The 17090-nt window shown below is 33.7% G+C and overlaps 2 protein-coding genes across 4 annotated transcripts; both read left to right on the forward strand.

The window, feature by feature from the left end:
* The first annotated feature begins 354 nt into the window (after window positions 1–354).
* On the forward strand, window positions 355–8450 carry LOC140049642 (ATP-dependent DNA helicase Q1-like). Of its 3 annotated transcripts, none has more exons than XM_072094588.1 (14): window positions 355–390; window positions 888–1013; window positions 1605–1792; window positions 2330–2509; window positions 2644–2823; window positions 3152–3457; window positions 3770–3936; window positions 4219–4300; window positions 4485–4633; window positions 5424–5541; window positions 5997–6135; window positions 6249–6343; window positions 6819–6947; window positions 7548–8450. In XM_072094588.1, exons 3-14 carry the CDS (start codon window positions 1777–1779, stop codon window positions 7919–7921), a joined length of 1935 nt encoding a protein of 644 aa, XP_071950689.1. In that variant the 5' UTR covers window positions 355–390; window positions 888–1013; window positions 1605–1776; the 3' UTR covers window positions 7922–8450. The 3 variants fall into 3 exon arrangements, with proteins under 3 accessions (XP_071950689.1, XP_071950703.1, XP_071950697.1); XM_072094602.1 differs by having other exon boundaries at window positions 888–1002; XM_072094596.1 differs by having other exon boundaries at window positions 371–390; window positions 892–1013.
* Window positions 8451–9509: 1059 nt separating this feature from the next.
* On the forward strand, window positions 9510–16887 carry LOC140049658 (ATP-dependent DNA helicase Q1-like). Its single transcript, XM_072094611.1, has 12 exons — window positions 9510–9769; window positions 9986–10165; window positions 10822–11001; window positions 12309–12614; window positions 12824–12990; window positions 13415–13493; window positions 13882–14030; window positions 14434–14551; window positions 14980–15118; window positions 15218–15312; window positions 15806–15928; window positions 16446–16887. Exons 1-12 carry the CDS (start codon window positions 9754–9756, stop codon window positions 16853–16855), a joined length of 1962 nt encoding a protein of 653 aa, XP_071950712.1. The 5' UTR covers window positions 9510–9753; the 3' UTR covers window positions 16856–16887.
* The last annotated feature ends 203 nt before the right edge of the window (window positions 16888–17090 follow it).

Genomic DNA, 17090 nt, shown 5'->3' on the forward strand with positions numbered 1-17090 from the left:
ATGAAATATCGATAATGAATTTAATTCTTTATTTTTACAGTACTGTTTACATATAATAATAAACAGTAGTACTCTACTACTTTATAACACTCTTATCTTGAGTTTTTTTAATCTTCTAACATAATTTTGACAAATCTGAAGTAAGGTATATTTAATTTTATAATGAGAACAAGATTAATGTGATCTTATTTTTCCTCCATCGTTTAATACAGTTAAAAACTTTTGTTCTGGCAATCTTTTATGATGAATATGGGCGTGGTCTTGTGTTACCGCCACGTGTTGTCTGTTTATGATTTTACGGTTGATTAAGCAATATGTGATTGCACAGTATTGTACTGTACTTTTTTGCAGTGTTGGATTTTCCCCGTGCAAGCAAAGAAGGCGGCCCAGGTAATGTTTGAATTGTTACAATTTACCTTTAAAAATCATTGTCTAAACTTTTGTAAACTATAAGCGTAATAATATAGACATATCCATGCCTGGATTAAGTATATTAGTGGAGGATTTTCGGTCATAAAACTACTAGTACTACTAAAGTATCTACCAACCAGGGCCTCTATTATAATAATTTAGAGTCTGCTAGACGTCTAGGCCTACTAGATGCTTAGCTAGATAGAGAGATGTTACTACTTACTTGCTAGTTACTATAGCTAGGCCTAGTACTACCTACACTACAGATGAGAGAAACCTGTTATTAATAATGTCTTGGCATTGTGATGTGTATTGTATACGATGATATGCTACTACCTAGTGGTACACATAATACAATTAGTTACAGTAGCATAAAATATAGTCCTACTACTAGATAAACCATACCATAGAGTAAATAAACTTATATTTAAGTTAATATTAATAATAATAATTAGTACTAATAATTTCATTTCCAGACAGGGTTGTGTCATGCTGTTGGGTTAGGTGTACATGACAGTGGATTGTAATGATTCCAGCAGCTGCAAGAGTAATCAGAGTGCATTGCCTTCAGTGTCAGTTTTTATTGCTCAAGTATTACAAAGGTTCATTAAAATAATATAAAAGTTTGATTTTAATTCGGCATCCCGAAGCCGTAAATATACACTTGAATTTTGTGTAAGACTTGTTGACCAAATAAATAGAAAATGTTATAGCAGGGAAGAGTAAAGTAAGACGGAAGAGGGGGAAGATTGTAATTTCACTCTTCCCTGGTGTTACTGTATATACATAATAACAGTATGAACATCTTTCAAATTTCACTAACCACCTCAAATAACCAGCAGAGATCGTTATATTTTATTTTATATTTTATATAATTATATTTTAAAAGCATCTTTGACTCGTCTCTCTAACCTCTCGCTACGTCCTTGATGAACCAAACCCACCTTATTGTAATAGGTATAAGACTAATAGTGGTGCTGGTGATATTATATAATTCTTGGTGAAAGCCATTCTTTTTCAAATGGTTTACAATCTGGGAACTTTCATTGCCAAAAAGGTGTGCAAAAAATTATGTTGTACAATGTATGTTGTAAAAAAATGGAATAATAGACTGTCACTTCAGTCAGTTTGAGCACAAATTTCAAACTGTACTGTGTATTATAATATGATTTATTAACATTTTAAATTTACAGGAGGACGTGGAAAACTTGTTAAATGTTACATTGAACGAATTAAAATCAACTTTACTAAGGAAAAAGGAATTTGTCCAAATTGCAACACACAGTTTGGTAGAAAAACAGAGATCAAGCGAAAAGAAGTGATAAAAATCATTCAGGGAAAAGTCTTCACAAAAAACTAACAAACATGGCAGATTTACAAAGTGAGTTCCATTGTCACAATGTAGGTCTACTTGTATTTAGGTAGGTAAGGTAAAATTAGTAATTATCATCCTTGACAGCGCCTACAAGATCAGCACGACGCTACTTTTTAATAGTGTAAGCTAATTAACATGTGTACATGGGACAAACAGCTTTAGGTCAATTCGAGTAAAGTATCTTAACTGATGCTAATAAAGATACAATCAGTAAGTGTATGGATAGGCTCGAATCCATGTCTAACACATGATAGCTCGATTCCCTTATCATTACACCATTACTCTCTGGTTTTTACAGACCCTTCACTATTCCCAGACGTTCTCCCATCCAAGAATGCTTAACTTAACGAAGCATGGCCATAATGTCGGTGATGATGTTTCGGGTTTATCCATTCGGCCTTTTTTTTTGCTATTGAGTGGCCTGCCCAAAAATAGGCAAAGTTGCTGAAAAACCCTGCCCACCACACCCACCTTCTAGCCTGTAGGTACTGTATCATTCGTCTACTCCCTACAGTAGCCACAACAAAACCAATTTTCTTGAAGGTTGTATAGATGATATGGCAGTGCTTAACGAAGAGTTATCTGAAGTTGAAAGTGACCTGCATAGCGTATTAGAACGGCAATCTCGGTTGTTGGAGAGGAGAAAAAAACTTCAAGAAAGGATTGATATTTTTATGGATAAAAGAGCATCTGAAGTAAATAGTAGAGATTATTCAAAAACAGGTACGTCTCTACCAACATTGAAAGCTTTTATATCATATTGGGTGGATTCAAATTTGTTTGAACTTTGTTGTATCAGGGAAGAGTGTAATTTAGTAATTTTCGCTCTTCCTGGTATTTTTTTTACCTCCAAACAGATTTTGAATGGTCTGTCCAGATTAAGGAGCTTATGAAGTCTGTATTTAAGGTAGAAAAACTGCGACCTCTACAGTTAGAGACTATGAACATGACTTTATGCAAGGAAGATTGTTTTTTGATCATGCCGACAGGAGGTGGAAAGAGCCTTTGTTTTCAGCTTCCGGCTTTAATTTCAGTTGGTAAGATAATGTTAGTTTACTATACCATAAAGAAATACATTTTCTTTATTGAGCTTGGATGGTCATATTGTAATATTCATAAAAACCAGTAAGATCAAGTGTGAACCAGTTGAAACTAGAACAGGTTGAATGGAAGTTGAAAGATACACAAATGTGAATGAAAACAAAAAAATACCTGGAACAAATTGTTACAGTAAATTCTGTCTCAGTTTAAACTGCTAAAACTTTTATTCTTACCTCTTCCAACATTTTTCAAAGTAGGAGCCTACAGAGGTTAGATTAAATTAAAAATTAAACTGGGATTGAACCATATAAATATGTTTTACAGGTATAACACTTGTCATATCACCATTAGTGTCCTTAATGGAGGACCAGGTGATGGCATTGGAAGCCTTAGAGGTTCCAGTAGCTTGTCTGACAGCATCTAGCACAAAAGAGAAAACAAAATGGGTCCATTGCCAGATGACATCTGGAAAACCAGACATCAAGCTACTATATGTCACTCCAGAGAAGTTGGCCAAGAGCAAAAGATTCATGGCTGCTCTTGAGAAGTTGCATAAGGCTAAATGTCTTGCAAGGATTGCCATTGATGAGGTTCATTGCTGTAGTGTCTGGGGTCATGATTTTAGGCCAGGTAAAGATAGTGACATTGGACTTTCCTGTTTAAAACTCGAGTCATACATATTGTATGCCTTGGTTTTAGAGGCTGTAACAAATCAACCCCCAAATATGTAATTACTCTTTTTAAATTCAGTGGGATAATTCAGGTTCAAATATGATATAGAGTTTAAAAAATGATGAAATCTGATTCTAATGAAAAGGACCTTCTTAGCACACAACCCCAACCACTGCTCTTATAAATATAGCATAAAAAAGTATCTATATGTATGTTAAACAATGTTACTAGATTTAGTGGGTCATTGAGAATAATCTTATTGCTTCACAGACTATAAGTTCCTTGGCATTTTGAGGCGGCAATTTCCTGGAGTGCCAATTCTTGGATTAACAGCGACGGCAACACCAGAAGTTCTTAGTGATGTCAAAAAGATCCTACAAGTTGAAAATGCTACAGTTTATAAGTCAACTTTTAACAGACCCAACTTGTATTATGAGGTAACTGTAAAAACAGTTGTTTCTTTTTAAGTAGCACCACCCAATTTTCAACTCTCTCTCTGAAAACTGGAAATATTTTCTAAAACCAGAATTTGAGCCCTCAGGTGGTAAATTTCTGTACTACTATATTGTATATTGGTATAGTGGATCCAACTAATTGACTTAAAGTGTGACGTCAGACAGGACAGAAAATAACATCAACATACTGTAGTTCGGCAAACATAGTTCTTTGGTAAATTTTCTTGTCCAGTATTTGCTTGAGTTAAAATTTTGTTTTTTTAGGTTCAACCCAAATCTTCTAACAAAGCAACTTGTATTCAAGAAATAGTTTGCCTAATTAATACAAGATTTAAGGAAAAATCAGGTATACAAAAGTATTTTACAATCAAATTTTATTTATTCATAATTTTGCATAAACAATTAGACTTAGACCCATTCTAATGAGTAAACACAGTAAAAATCATTACAATAAATTTTAAAACAAATAAAATCTATAAAAAGTGAGTATCATTTCAACAATTGACATCATTTTTTTACCAACTTGGCAGGAATTATTTACTGTTTCTCACGTCTTGAAAGTGAGCAATTAGCAGAGGGATTAAAAAAAGCTGGGGTGAAGGCTCTTCCTTATCATGCCCAGCAAGAATCACACTTACGAACACATGTACATCAACAATGGCAACAAGACAAAATCAAGGTGATATGAACTTTTTATTTAAAGGGTGGATCCAGGAGTTTCACTTGTGGAGCACTCTCTAACACCCTTTCCCCTTTCCCCTTAACAGCTAAATTAAATAATGAACTACTTTTTATTATCTAAATTTGACAGACAGTTAATATAATATGTTAGTTATCCCTATTTGAAAATCTTGAATCCACCACTGTATTCAGGTTTGCATGCTAAATACACACTATTAAAAGTAAAGTTTGCGAGAAACACTTTTTTTTTTTTTTTTTTTTTTTTTTATTCATACTCATCCAACAGCGAGTAACTCGCCAATTACAGGATGGATAAACTATTTAATAATTTATAATTTATAATTTCAAAGTGAAGTTTAGATAGATAAATAAATATGAGCAAACACTAGTTAAGTTAGGTTTGTAGTAAAGTACTATATGTATATGAAACGTCAAGAAATTCTGGAACCACATTTCTTTTGGAAACACGTCATACGTACTGCAAACCTCAGACTTATTAGTGAATAATTAATTTTACAATAAACTTCTCAGAAACATTTGATTCTGATTAAAAATAAAACTTTTAGTTTCAACAAACATTAAAAAAAATTGAATTGAATCAGCTATTCACATCATCTAATGTGTAGGATCTCACCTTTGACATCACTGATGTATGACATAATTGTTAAATATCAAAATATACTACTGGTATTGGTATCTTCATGTTGAGTGGAAAACATGTTTAAAGTAAACTGTAAAGAAATTGTAAAAATAACTACCTACCAAATTAATTGTCTGTTTTGATACAGGTTGTAGTTGCCACAACTGCCTTTGGAATGGGAATAGACAAAGCAAATGTAGCCTTTGTTATCCATCATTCCATGAGCAAATCCATGGAAAATTACTACCAGGAAAGTGGAAGAGCAGGTATAGTAAATCATTATACTTAAGTCAATGAGAAACTTTGTACTTTTTACTGATATTATTTAACTCTGCTGGCTCAGCAGCGAAGACTGGTTTTCTTTGGGGCACTGTTGACAAAACATCATTCGGAAGTACTGTAGGGGAACTTATTTGAACAGAATCTCTTGAATTTGGAAAGTGCTCTTATTTAAAAAATAAAGTATTATATGCAACTAGTAAACTTTAAAGCCCATTTTCTTGAAAGAAGACTGATTTTAGCTCTTGACTAGTTAGTGCTGCATTAGACAAGATTCCTTTTTTAAGAATACCATGAAAGTCTAAGATAAATTCAGATATAGTCCAGGACTAAAATTTGATAGATGTTGCACAATGATTTTCTACCTATTATGTGCCAGTTCTTGCAGCCATTTAATATGCTCTATTAAATGTTACAAATACCTACTGTATGTATCTTGTAGGCCGTGATGGTCAGCCAGCTTCATGCATTCTTTTATATTCATTTGCTGATATATTTCGTCAAAGCACCATGGTTTTCACTGAACAAACAGGCCTAGAAAAACTGTTCCAGATGGTGACATACTGTCTTGGTGCTTCAAAGTAAGTACATGCTCAGAACTAGATTGGTATAAGGCTAGTTTCTAAAGTACTGTAGGTTCGAAATTGTAGTATAACTGACAAATAGTGGTATAATTTTGAGTTTTTTCTCATAGATGTCGAAGGAAGTTGATTGCCAAATATTTTGCGGAGGCTTGGGATAGCAGTGAATGCAATTCAAAATGTGATATCTGCTCAAACCAAAGTCTGGGTAAGTAACTACAGTATATGTCATTTACCAAGATTGTAAAGTTGTTTAGGCCTGTTCATGCATTGACAAATGCTTGAAGTTTGATTTGTACAGTACTGTATACTGTAATTTGGTCGGTGTGGTGTGGATTGCCAGTGGCGCCTGCTCCAGGATTTTTCGATCGAAGACACAGGTCTTTAAAATTGTCCAAAACTCAACCTAATGTTCTATCTTTTGTATTGTCAAAAATTAGTGTTGACCCTTATGTTTGACCCTTATGAAACATCTATGGCATGTAATGGCCAAAGTGATACTAAATCTATAGTCACAAAAATGGGGCAGGCTCCAAAGTAAAGTATTATTAAGTTAAAATTGGGAAGCCTGCTAAAATGTCAATTGCTGGTTGACCTTGTATCACCCTTAAAAATACTACATGCTGAGAGTGTGACCTTTATTGTATGTTTTTAATACAGTATTTTTTATTTCATTCTTTTAGTTTCCACTCAGGAAAATGTAGTAAACCACTTTACTGACATCTTGGGTATTATAGAGAAAGCTAACAAGAAGGACTCACAAGTGACTGCAAATAAAGTGATGGATAGCTGGCATGGAACCAAATCCAAAGGTTAATTTTTCTACTAAAATAAAATAATTATAGGCAGAGGTCCTGAGGTGGGTTTGTTGAGTCTTCAATTGTGAAAATTTACCTCTGAATTCCCACAAGGAAACTACATTGAAACACTCTACCAATCCGATGAGTCTCATGATAATTACTCAAGTATGTGTATATAACTATAAAATATGTAATGTGTATTAAAGTAGTATAGGCCAGTATAATTGATGCATTTTAATACAGTAAGTATATGTACAAATTGCTGAAAAAATGACAATGCTGTGGGTATTAGTGGCTGGATTTCAATGGAGATACAAAATAAAATTAGCCAAAAGCTAAATCAAAATGATAAATTAAAACAGTCAGAAAAATTTGCTGAGCTTTCGACCAACACTAACTTTTCATCAGTGCAAGTAAAGTACTTTGACAGAATCGTATGTACTTACTGTATATATATACTTGAGTATACAGTATGTATTAGGATTACTATACATTGTAATTTACAATGCAATAATTAACTCAGTGATTTAAATATACACGTTATGGTGTTGATATCACTTTCATCCTATAGTAGAAACAAAGCTTTTCAAATACTTTTTTGTTTCTTATTAGGTTCAATGTTAAGCCAGAATCAAAAAGAGCAAGTCATAGCACATCTTATCTTAAGAAACTACTTAAAGATGAAATTTCACTTCACACCTTACAGCACAATATGCTATATCCAGCCAGGCCCCCGAGCAGCACATGTTTCCAAACAAACCGAGATCACAATGACGTTGCTGAGTGATCATAAATCAAGCAAGGAAGGTTCCAAGAAAGCAGAAAGAGCTGGATCAAAGAGAAAAGTTGGACAGAAGGATGGTGGCACAAAAACTTTGTCAAAGAAACCAAGAAATAGGCCTATTACTGAAACTGTTGAAATTAGTGATGAGGAAGAATTTGAAGTTGACAAAATAAAAAACAAACGTCAGAAAAAATTACACTAGACACAAGAAATTTGATCATGAGAGATGGCATGTATGTTGCGGACATCAAGCTGGATTTGAACGAAGAACCTTTAAGATTGGTAGCCACGAATTTTAACCACAAATCTACAATAGACAAAGTACAGTAGAAAGGGACATCTCCAAGATCCAACATTCAATGTGTTTCCTTGCCAGGGTTAGGCATGTTAAGTCTTTTGTTTTAACAGTATGTGTCCTCTCAATAAGGGTGTCCCTTAAACAGGGGTGTACAAATGAGAGGGGGTTCAACAGTAATTCAGTGGTGTAAAATATTATTAACAATTTTCAAATACTTCATCAATATATTATTATTAATATCAAGATCAAAATCTTACAGTACAGTAAAAGAATTCTCTTTATCACTCCTTGTGTTTAAATTAAAGCAGGGAGGCATAACAATTAATAGTAATTATTTTTTATTCCTCCCTGAGTGATTATAAAGTACACTCGATTCAGTAACCATTTCAATGTTTTTGAATAATAATGCTTTTCTTTATCTCTTACTTGGTAAGGCTGAAAATAATAATACATTAATTTAACAAAAAAATGTTGTGTACTGTGTAATTATTCTGTATTCTGTAACTACTGTCACATACTTCAGCAACCACTAAAGACAATTCTTATGAGGTTTTTTTTATTTTTAAAGATTAGAGATGAGTTTCAGGGGTCGGTGTCACATTCAAATGAAGGTGGGAAGAAGAAGTATTAAAAAGGGTGCACACTACTGGTTGTCTACGAAAATTGCACACGTACAGCAGGAATTGAGCTCAAAATTAAATACATTGACATTCACACACAATTTCTTTTTTCTGCCTTCTTATAATATCATATACATGGTTTAATCATGGATGACCCTCTAGTTATAAACTTTTTCGGGCAATCTTTTTTAATGGCTTATGGGCGTGGTCTTATGTTTACCACGTGTGTTGTTTGTTTATGATTTCACGGTTGATTAAGCAATATGTGACTGCGCTCGGTAACTTTTTCGGGGTCTGATTTTTCTTGTAACAATTAAGGCCTAACATTATGTTTTATTGTTACATAAATTTACCTTTAATAAACAAATCATTGTCTAAAATAGTGTAAGCTAAAGAAAGATCTATCCATACCTGGTCCTGGATTAAGTATTAGGGAAGGATTTCCGATTAGTAAACCGAGCTAACCTAGGCTACTATATTAATTCTAGAGATAGACTAACTAAGGCTACTATTATCTACCTATCCTGACTGACTGGCTGGTAGAGGCCGTGGTAACAAGCCAGGCAGGCCTTGTTGGTCGCTCTCGAACTAGTGGGTGGATGGTTGGTTCGAGCCTAGCAATTATAGATATACTTAAGTCGCATTCCCCATAGGCCTACAGCTGAATCAGATTGGAGAAACTAGTTTAATTAATTATTATTAATTATTAAATTATGTCTTACTCTTGGTTGGCTACATATGCATATGCTATTACTGTCCAAACTACAATACTATAATTTAAGTTAGCATACAATCATGGAGGTATTTATACCTCCATGATACAATATAGGCCTAGAATTTAGAATAAACATAAATATATTTAACTGTATTTGAGTTAATAATTATTTTCCAGTACAGCCAGGGACCTGTGTCAGTTGAGTAAAAGTGTAAATTGTAATGATTCCAGCACCTGCAAGAGCAATCTGAGCGCATTTACTTCAGTGTTACATTGAACAAATAAAAATCAACTTTACAGAAAAAAGAAGTTGTCCAAATTGCAAGACACAGTTTGGTAGAAAAAAAGGGATCGTTAAGCGAAAAGAAGTGATAAAAATCATTGACAAAAAACTAATAGACATGACAGATTTAAATAGTAAGTTTCCATTCATTGTCATTAAATGATTTATACTTTGTGGGTAATTTTAAGAATCTTCGGGTTATCCATTCCGTCTTTTCTTTGAGTGGCCTGCCTAAAAAGATGAGTGTGGTAGGCCAACAACACACCCACCTTCTCTAATGTAAGTATCATTCACTGCTAGTCCCTAGCATTTACAATACTGACTAAAAATCAATACAAATTTTCTTGAAGGTTGTTTAGCAGATATGGTGGCCGTTGAGGAAGATTTAGTGCAAGTGCAAAGAGACAAGCAACGCGTATTAGAACAGGAATCGCGGTTGTTGAAGGTAAAACAAATGCTTCAAGAAAAGATTGATATATTTATGAATGAAAAAGCAACAGAAGTAAAGAGTAAAAATTATTCAAAAACAGGTACAGTACTAATATTGTTTGCTTGTTTTAGTTGAATCTACTGTACAAAAATTCAGCATGACAAGTTTAATCCTTTACAGAAGAATTAGTTTACATTTGGAGTCATACAATAAGTCATAGACAAATTTGAGAAAAAAGTAGAACAAAACATGACATGTGACCATTATTAAGGGATGGAGTTTCTGAAGTGATTTTTAAGTTTTATCTTAAAGTCAAAAAAGTGTTTGTTACCCTTTAAAGATATTAAAAAGGCATTCCAATTTGAATACAGTTATATAAAAAGAACATATTAATTTGGGTGTGGCAAAGTCAGGCTTGGTAAATATTCATAAACTTCAAATTCATTTGCATGGGAATAACACACAGATTATGAAAAATACAAAATGTATGGTTACAAGAGAGCTGTTTAACCCTCAGAACCTACACAACCTGTTTTGTACAAATGAAAACATTTCCATACAGCATGGTGATTTATAATAATGATTTAATTGACAATTAAGTTATTTAAACAGATCTTAAAACAATGTAATTGTATTTTTTTGTGAAGTACCACCACAACTTTGTATAGAAAAGTTCTATCTAAATTAACGTAATGTAAGTATACACTTTATAGTAGGATTCAAATTTGTTTTTGAAAGTTTTCATTTCTCTAACAGAGTTTAAATGGTCTGTCCAGATTAAGGAGCTTATGAAGTCTGTATTTAAGGTAGATAAACTGCGACCTCTACAGTTAGAAACTATGAATTTGACTTTATGCAAGGAAGATTGTTTTTTGGTCATGCCCACAGGAGGTGGAAAGAGCCTTTGTTTTCAGATCCCGGCGTTAATTTCAGTTGGTAAGATATTGATTGTTTTCTATTTGAATTTTAAGCTCTGTCTATTTAAGTTTATGCGACAAAAAAATATAATGTGCCCATATATGAACATATCATATCACTACTATATTTGGGCACATCACACTTTTCTGGTCAAACTAGTTTGATAGTGTAGACAGAGCTTAAGAAATATTGTTTATATACTTATACAACTAGTTTAATTTACATGAAAGACCACAACTTAGGAAACTAGAACCACTTGAAACTGGAACCAGTTGAAACTGGAACCACTTGAAACTTGAACCAGTGGGAAGTGGAACCAGTTGAAAGTGGAACCAGTTGAAAGTGGAAACACTTAAAACTGGAACCAGTTGAAGCAAAAACCCAGGTGAAACTAAACAAAGTTAAAACTTGAACCAGAAACCCATTATAAATGGAACCAGTTGAAACTGGAACCAGAAGGTGGAACAAGTTGAAACTGGAATCAGTTGCAGTCTGAATTTCCATCACGGTTTCATTTCAATTGGGTAAAACTTAAATTTGTACATTTGAAAACCGTTTATGAATGAGCTTACAGCATAGGCTGAAATTAAAAACTCTTGGAAACAAAAACCTTGGACACTAAATTTATGGGTGCACATATTTTCAGGGTTGTTGAAATTCAGTCCAAAATACAACTTATCTTTAACTATGACTATAATTGTACATGCTGTTTTTGTAGCTGGTTTATGCAATCGTACAGACATTATTAATGTATATTATAGGTACTGCCTATTGACTGATGTTAGCACATATTTGTTTTTAATCATTAATAAATGATTACATTGACAATTATAATTGGCTACTCTATGGCATTTTATTTACAAAAAAACTTCTGCCTTCCAAAAATTTCAATTTTAAATAAAATGTACCTGTGTGTTTTACTCGAAGAAACTTTTTTTTAATACATTAAACTGTAATTTTACCTTACAATCTCAATATTATATTAATGATACATTTGAAAAGGCTCTCGTATTTTAGAAAAAGTTTGCCGCCCTCAAGTTGACGTATTTTTGGAAAATTACTAGCGGTCCCAAATTGACGTATTTTTGAGAAATCGCTTATTTTGGAAAATGAATAACACCCTCAAGTTGACATATTTTGAAAAGACTTGCGTATTTTGGATTAGTATAGCGCCCTCAAGTTGACGTATTTTGAAAAGACTAACATATTTTGGATTAGTATAGCGCCCTCAAGTTGATGTATTTTGGAAAAAAATTCTGCGTATTTTGGACTGATGTTCACCAACCCGACTCCATATTTTAGTAAAGTTTAAATATATTTTACAGGTATAACACTTGTCATATCACCATTAGTGTCCTTAATGGAGGACCAAGTGATGGCATTGGAAGCCTTAGAGGTTCCAGTAGCCTGTCTCACAGCATCTAGCACAACAGAAGAAATAAAATGGGTCCATAGACAGATGACATCTGGAAAACCAGACATCAAGCTTCTATATGTCACTCCTGAGAAGTTGGCCAAGAGTAAAAGATTCATGGCTGCTCTTGAGAAGTTGCATAAGGCTAAATGTCTTGCAAGGATTGCCATTGATGAGGTTCATTGCTGTAGTATCTGGGGCCATGATTTTAGACCAGGTAAAGAGATATTTTATTGATCCAGAGCAGTACTGCATTAAACTCATACTGTAATTACTCTTTCTGCCTTAATTGAGATAATTACAGGTTAAAGTATGATAAAGAGAGTTAAAAAAACATGAGATCTGATTGTTATGTTATGACCTTCTGAACACATACTCAAGTTGGACAGAAATTTACAAAAACTAACCTCTGCTATTTCTTTACAGGCTATAAATTCCTTGGCATTTTGAGGCGGCAATTTCCTGGTGTGCCAATTCTTGGATTAACTGCGACAGCAACACCGGCAGTTCTTAGTGATGTCAAAAAAATCCTACAAGTTGAAAATGCTACAGTTTTCAAGTCTTCCTTTAACAGACCCAACCTGTATTATGAGGTATAGTGGGAAATATATTGTGCCATATATGGACAAATCACTACCATATTTGGGCATACTTTTCTGTTAACTGGTTTGTAGATCTTTCAACTAGTCTACTTTACATGAAAGACCACACTAGAAACAGTTGAAACTAAACCCAGTTCAAACTTGAACCTGTACAGAAACCTGTTAAAAATGGAACCAGTTGAAACTGGAATCAGTTCTGTTACTAGTTGCAGTCTGATCCATCAACATTTCAGCTGATTTTAGACCAGGTTACTGGCATTTTAGTCTATTTCTATTTTAAAGTGCGACATTATATTACGAGCAACAATGCAAATGACTTTATTGAAACTTTTCCGAAACCACAATTCGTGCCCTCCTGTGGTTGAATCTCATGTGCAGTATTAGCCTGAGTTAAAATCTTGTTTTTTTATTTTAGGTTCAGCCAAAACCTAATAAAGAAAATTGTATTCCAGAAATAGTTTGCTTAATTAATACAAGATTTAAAGAAAAATCAGGTTATAATTATTTTTCTTGTTGTATACTTACTTTCCCTTTAGCCTCATCACCGACAGGTCCATGTACTTCTCTGCCTGGGCTGCCTTGGAAATACAACTCACATGAATTCTCTATTCGCTTCTATTCTGTGCAATTGCTTTTATTTTTGCTAGAGCCCTTGCCATTTGTTTGTTGTATGTTGAAGATAAAGTGAAGTAATAATTTTTAAAATTAAATTTTATTTATTATTATTTTTTTAATCTTCGATAAACAAAACCATCATACTGTATCATTCGTTTTTTTTTTCTTTAAATTGTTACATTTTAATAATGAAAATAAAATCTATAAAACATGGATGTCAAGTTAATCAAATTTGACTTTTTTTCTTAACCTATTCATGAACTGTAGGAATTATTTACTGTTTCTCGTGTTATGAATGTGAGCAATTAGCAGAGGGATTAAGCAAAGCTGGTGTAAAAGCTCTTCCATATCATGGCCAGCTAGATTCACACTTACGAAAACATGTACATCAAAAATGGCAACAAGACAGAATTAAGGTAACATGAACTTATTTAAAGATTTGCACGTCAAATAAACACAGTAAAGTAAGGTTTACAGTACACACTGTCTCGAAAAGGAAAAGTCAAGTTGAGAATATCTCATGATTTTCCAGACTGTTTTTTTACACCATAGCGGGATATGACACGAAATATCTGGCGATTCCCATGATTAGCAGGAGAGTTGGGAGGTCTGCCTATTAGTCAGCAAAGCATGCTATGTTACTGCATAGACATACAGTATATTACAGTGTCTAGTTACTGGCATTTTAGACCTTTGATTTATTGATTTCTGTTTTAATGTGCCAGAAGTCCAAATAATCGCAACAAAAAAACAAACAATTCACAAGCGTATACAAAAAAATATCTACCATTGCAACTAAAATTGTCTATTTTGTTACAGGTTGTAGTTGCCACAATTGCCTTTGGAATGGGAATAGACAAACCAAACGTAGCCTTTGTTATCCATCATTCCATGAGCAAATCCATGGAAAATTACTACCAGGAAAGTGGAAGAGCAGGTACAGTACTGTAAAGATATCATAGGAAATTATACTGAAAAAATAATGGAAAAATCTATACTTAATTGTTTTACTGGTTACCATAATTTCAGCGAATTTCTTGTTTATGTGCGTGTGTTTACATTGTTATTGGAACTCAAGTGTTTTTTTTTATGTATTGACATACAAATGCATAGTGGTCTTCTTTGAGGTTCTGACAAACATCACTGCATCATAATTATAATAATAATAATACATAGTTATTTTTGGCCTAAAGGCCTTGACATTAATGAGCTCAGTTCAGGCTAAATTGATTAGAGACACCGTTTGATAGATCCTGCACAATGATTGCCTTCTATTCTATGCCAGTTCTTGCAGTCGTATATTCAAATACACTAGAGTAGGCCCAATAATATTTTTCTAAAAATTATTTATCTCTTCTATCAAAGGTCGTGATGGCCAGCCGGCTTCATGCATTCTTTTTTATTCATTTGCTGATATAATTCGTCAAAGCACCATGGTTTTCACAGATCAAACAGGCCTAGAAAAACTGTTCCAGATGGTGACATATTGTCTTGGTGCTTCAAAGTAGGTACACGCTCAGAACTAGATGGGTAAAGTAACTATTAAGTTGTGGAAATAGAGAGATATAATTCTGAATTTCTACCTTTTCCTTTTTTCCCTTAGATGCCGAAGAAAGTTGATTGCACAATACTTTGCCGAGACACGGGATAACAGTGAATGCAAATCACAATGTGATATCTGCTCAAACCAAAGTCTGGGTAAGTAACTAGTATTACATCTAAGGTAAAGTCACTATCTGACACTTTAGGCCTGTAGTGTTTGTGCAATTCAAAAGCACATGCAGTTTGAATATACTGTAGTTAGATTGGTAAATGATGAAAGTCCTGAACATATTTTTTTGCCAAAATTTAGGGTGGGAAGATGGGGGGTCCAGGCCGACCGGTTGGTCCCGCCTATGCTTCTTATGAAGTGATTGTAAATAAATACTGCACATTATATACTGTACATTGGCTTCCAAATAGTGTATATACTGTATAAGTTGACAAGGAATATTACTGTAAATGAAATAGAGGAGTTGCCTCATGCACCTCATGGCTCAGAAGTAAACTGACAAAGTAGTAAGTGAAATAGAGGAAACCAAACCAACCAAAATGTTTATTGTTGGTAAACTTTGCATCCCTCCAACTCCCTCTGTAACTGTTTCATTGTATGTTCTTTTAAATAAAGTTATTTTTTATTTCATTATTTTAGCTTCAACCCAGGAAAATGTAGTAAACTACTTAACTGACATCTTGGGTATTATAGAGAAAGCTAACAAGAAGGACTCACAAGTGACTGCTTATAAGTTGATGGATAGCTGGCGAGGAACCAAAGGTTTTTTTTTTATAAATTGTGTGTTTACATATTTGTGTATGTGAATTTAATTATATTAGGATTACTATGCATATATTATAATTAAGAAAATATTTGATATATAGTTTAATTTCAAACCTGTCTGCAGTAAATAGACAATTTTAGTACTGTAGTTTTGGATGCATGACGCCATTAATTTTCCGACAGCGTCTTGAAAATGAAAGGACACCATTCTGTGTTTTGACGCTTGATCAAGGGAAATCAAGAAAGCAGGTCTTATTACAGTGTGGGTTAATGATCACAATACTTGCTTTAGGCTCTGTCTACACTATCAACCTTTGACAACAAAAAAAGTGTGATGTACCCAAATAATATGGTAGTGATATGCCCAGATAGGGTAGTGATATGACATCGTCATGTCCATATATGGGCACATGACATTTTTTTGTCACATAAAGTTTGATAGTGTAGAAAGAGCTTTACATCCATTAGTAGGAACCACACTAAGTTTTTTAAATACTTCTTTGTTTCTCATTAGGTTCAATGTTAAGCCAGAATCAAAAAGAGCAAGTCCTAGTACATCTTATCTTGCAAGACTACTTAAAGATGAAATTCCGTTTCACGCCATACACCACATTATGCTACATCCAGCCAGGCCCCCGATCAGCACATGTTTCCAAACAAAGCCAGATCATAATGACATTGATGGGCACTGGGATATCAACATACAAAGAGTGGCCTAAGAGAACACCAAGAGCTAGATCAAAAAGGAAAGGTAGGCAAGCACAGAAGGATGGTGGTAAAAAAATTGTGACAAAGAAGCCAAGAAATAGTATTGAATGTATTGAAATTTCAAGTGATGAGGAGGAGGAGGAGGACGACGAATTTGAAGTCACGGTCACAATTAAAAATAAAGGACAGAAAAAAATTCAGAAATTAACAATTTAATCCTGGAGATCTTTCAAATCTAATTTATACATACATTATTAAGTATTACGAGAGTTCTAGTCATGGTCCATCCTAGAAGTGACAATATAGAGATGGAATGCATGTGGACATCTGGTTGGATTTGAACACAAGACTGGTAACCAATCATTTTGAACAACAAGCTACAATGACAACTTCAGGACTGAACAAAGTATTCCCTTAATATGGCTTCCCATGAACATAAAAATATTATTAA

Source organism: Antedon mediterranea, chromosome 1 (genome assembly GCF_964355755.1).
Source record: "Antedon mediterranea chromosome 1, ecAntMedi1.1, whole genome shotgun sequence".
Classification (NCBI taxonomy): domain Eukaryota; kingdom Metazoa; phylum Echinodermata; class Crinoidea; order Comatulida; family Antedonidae; genus Antedon; species Antedon mediterranea.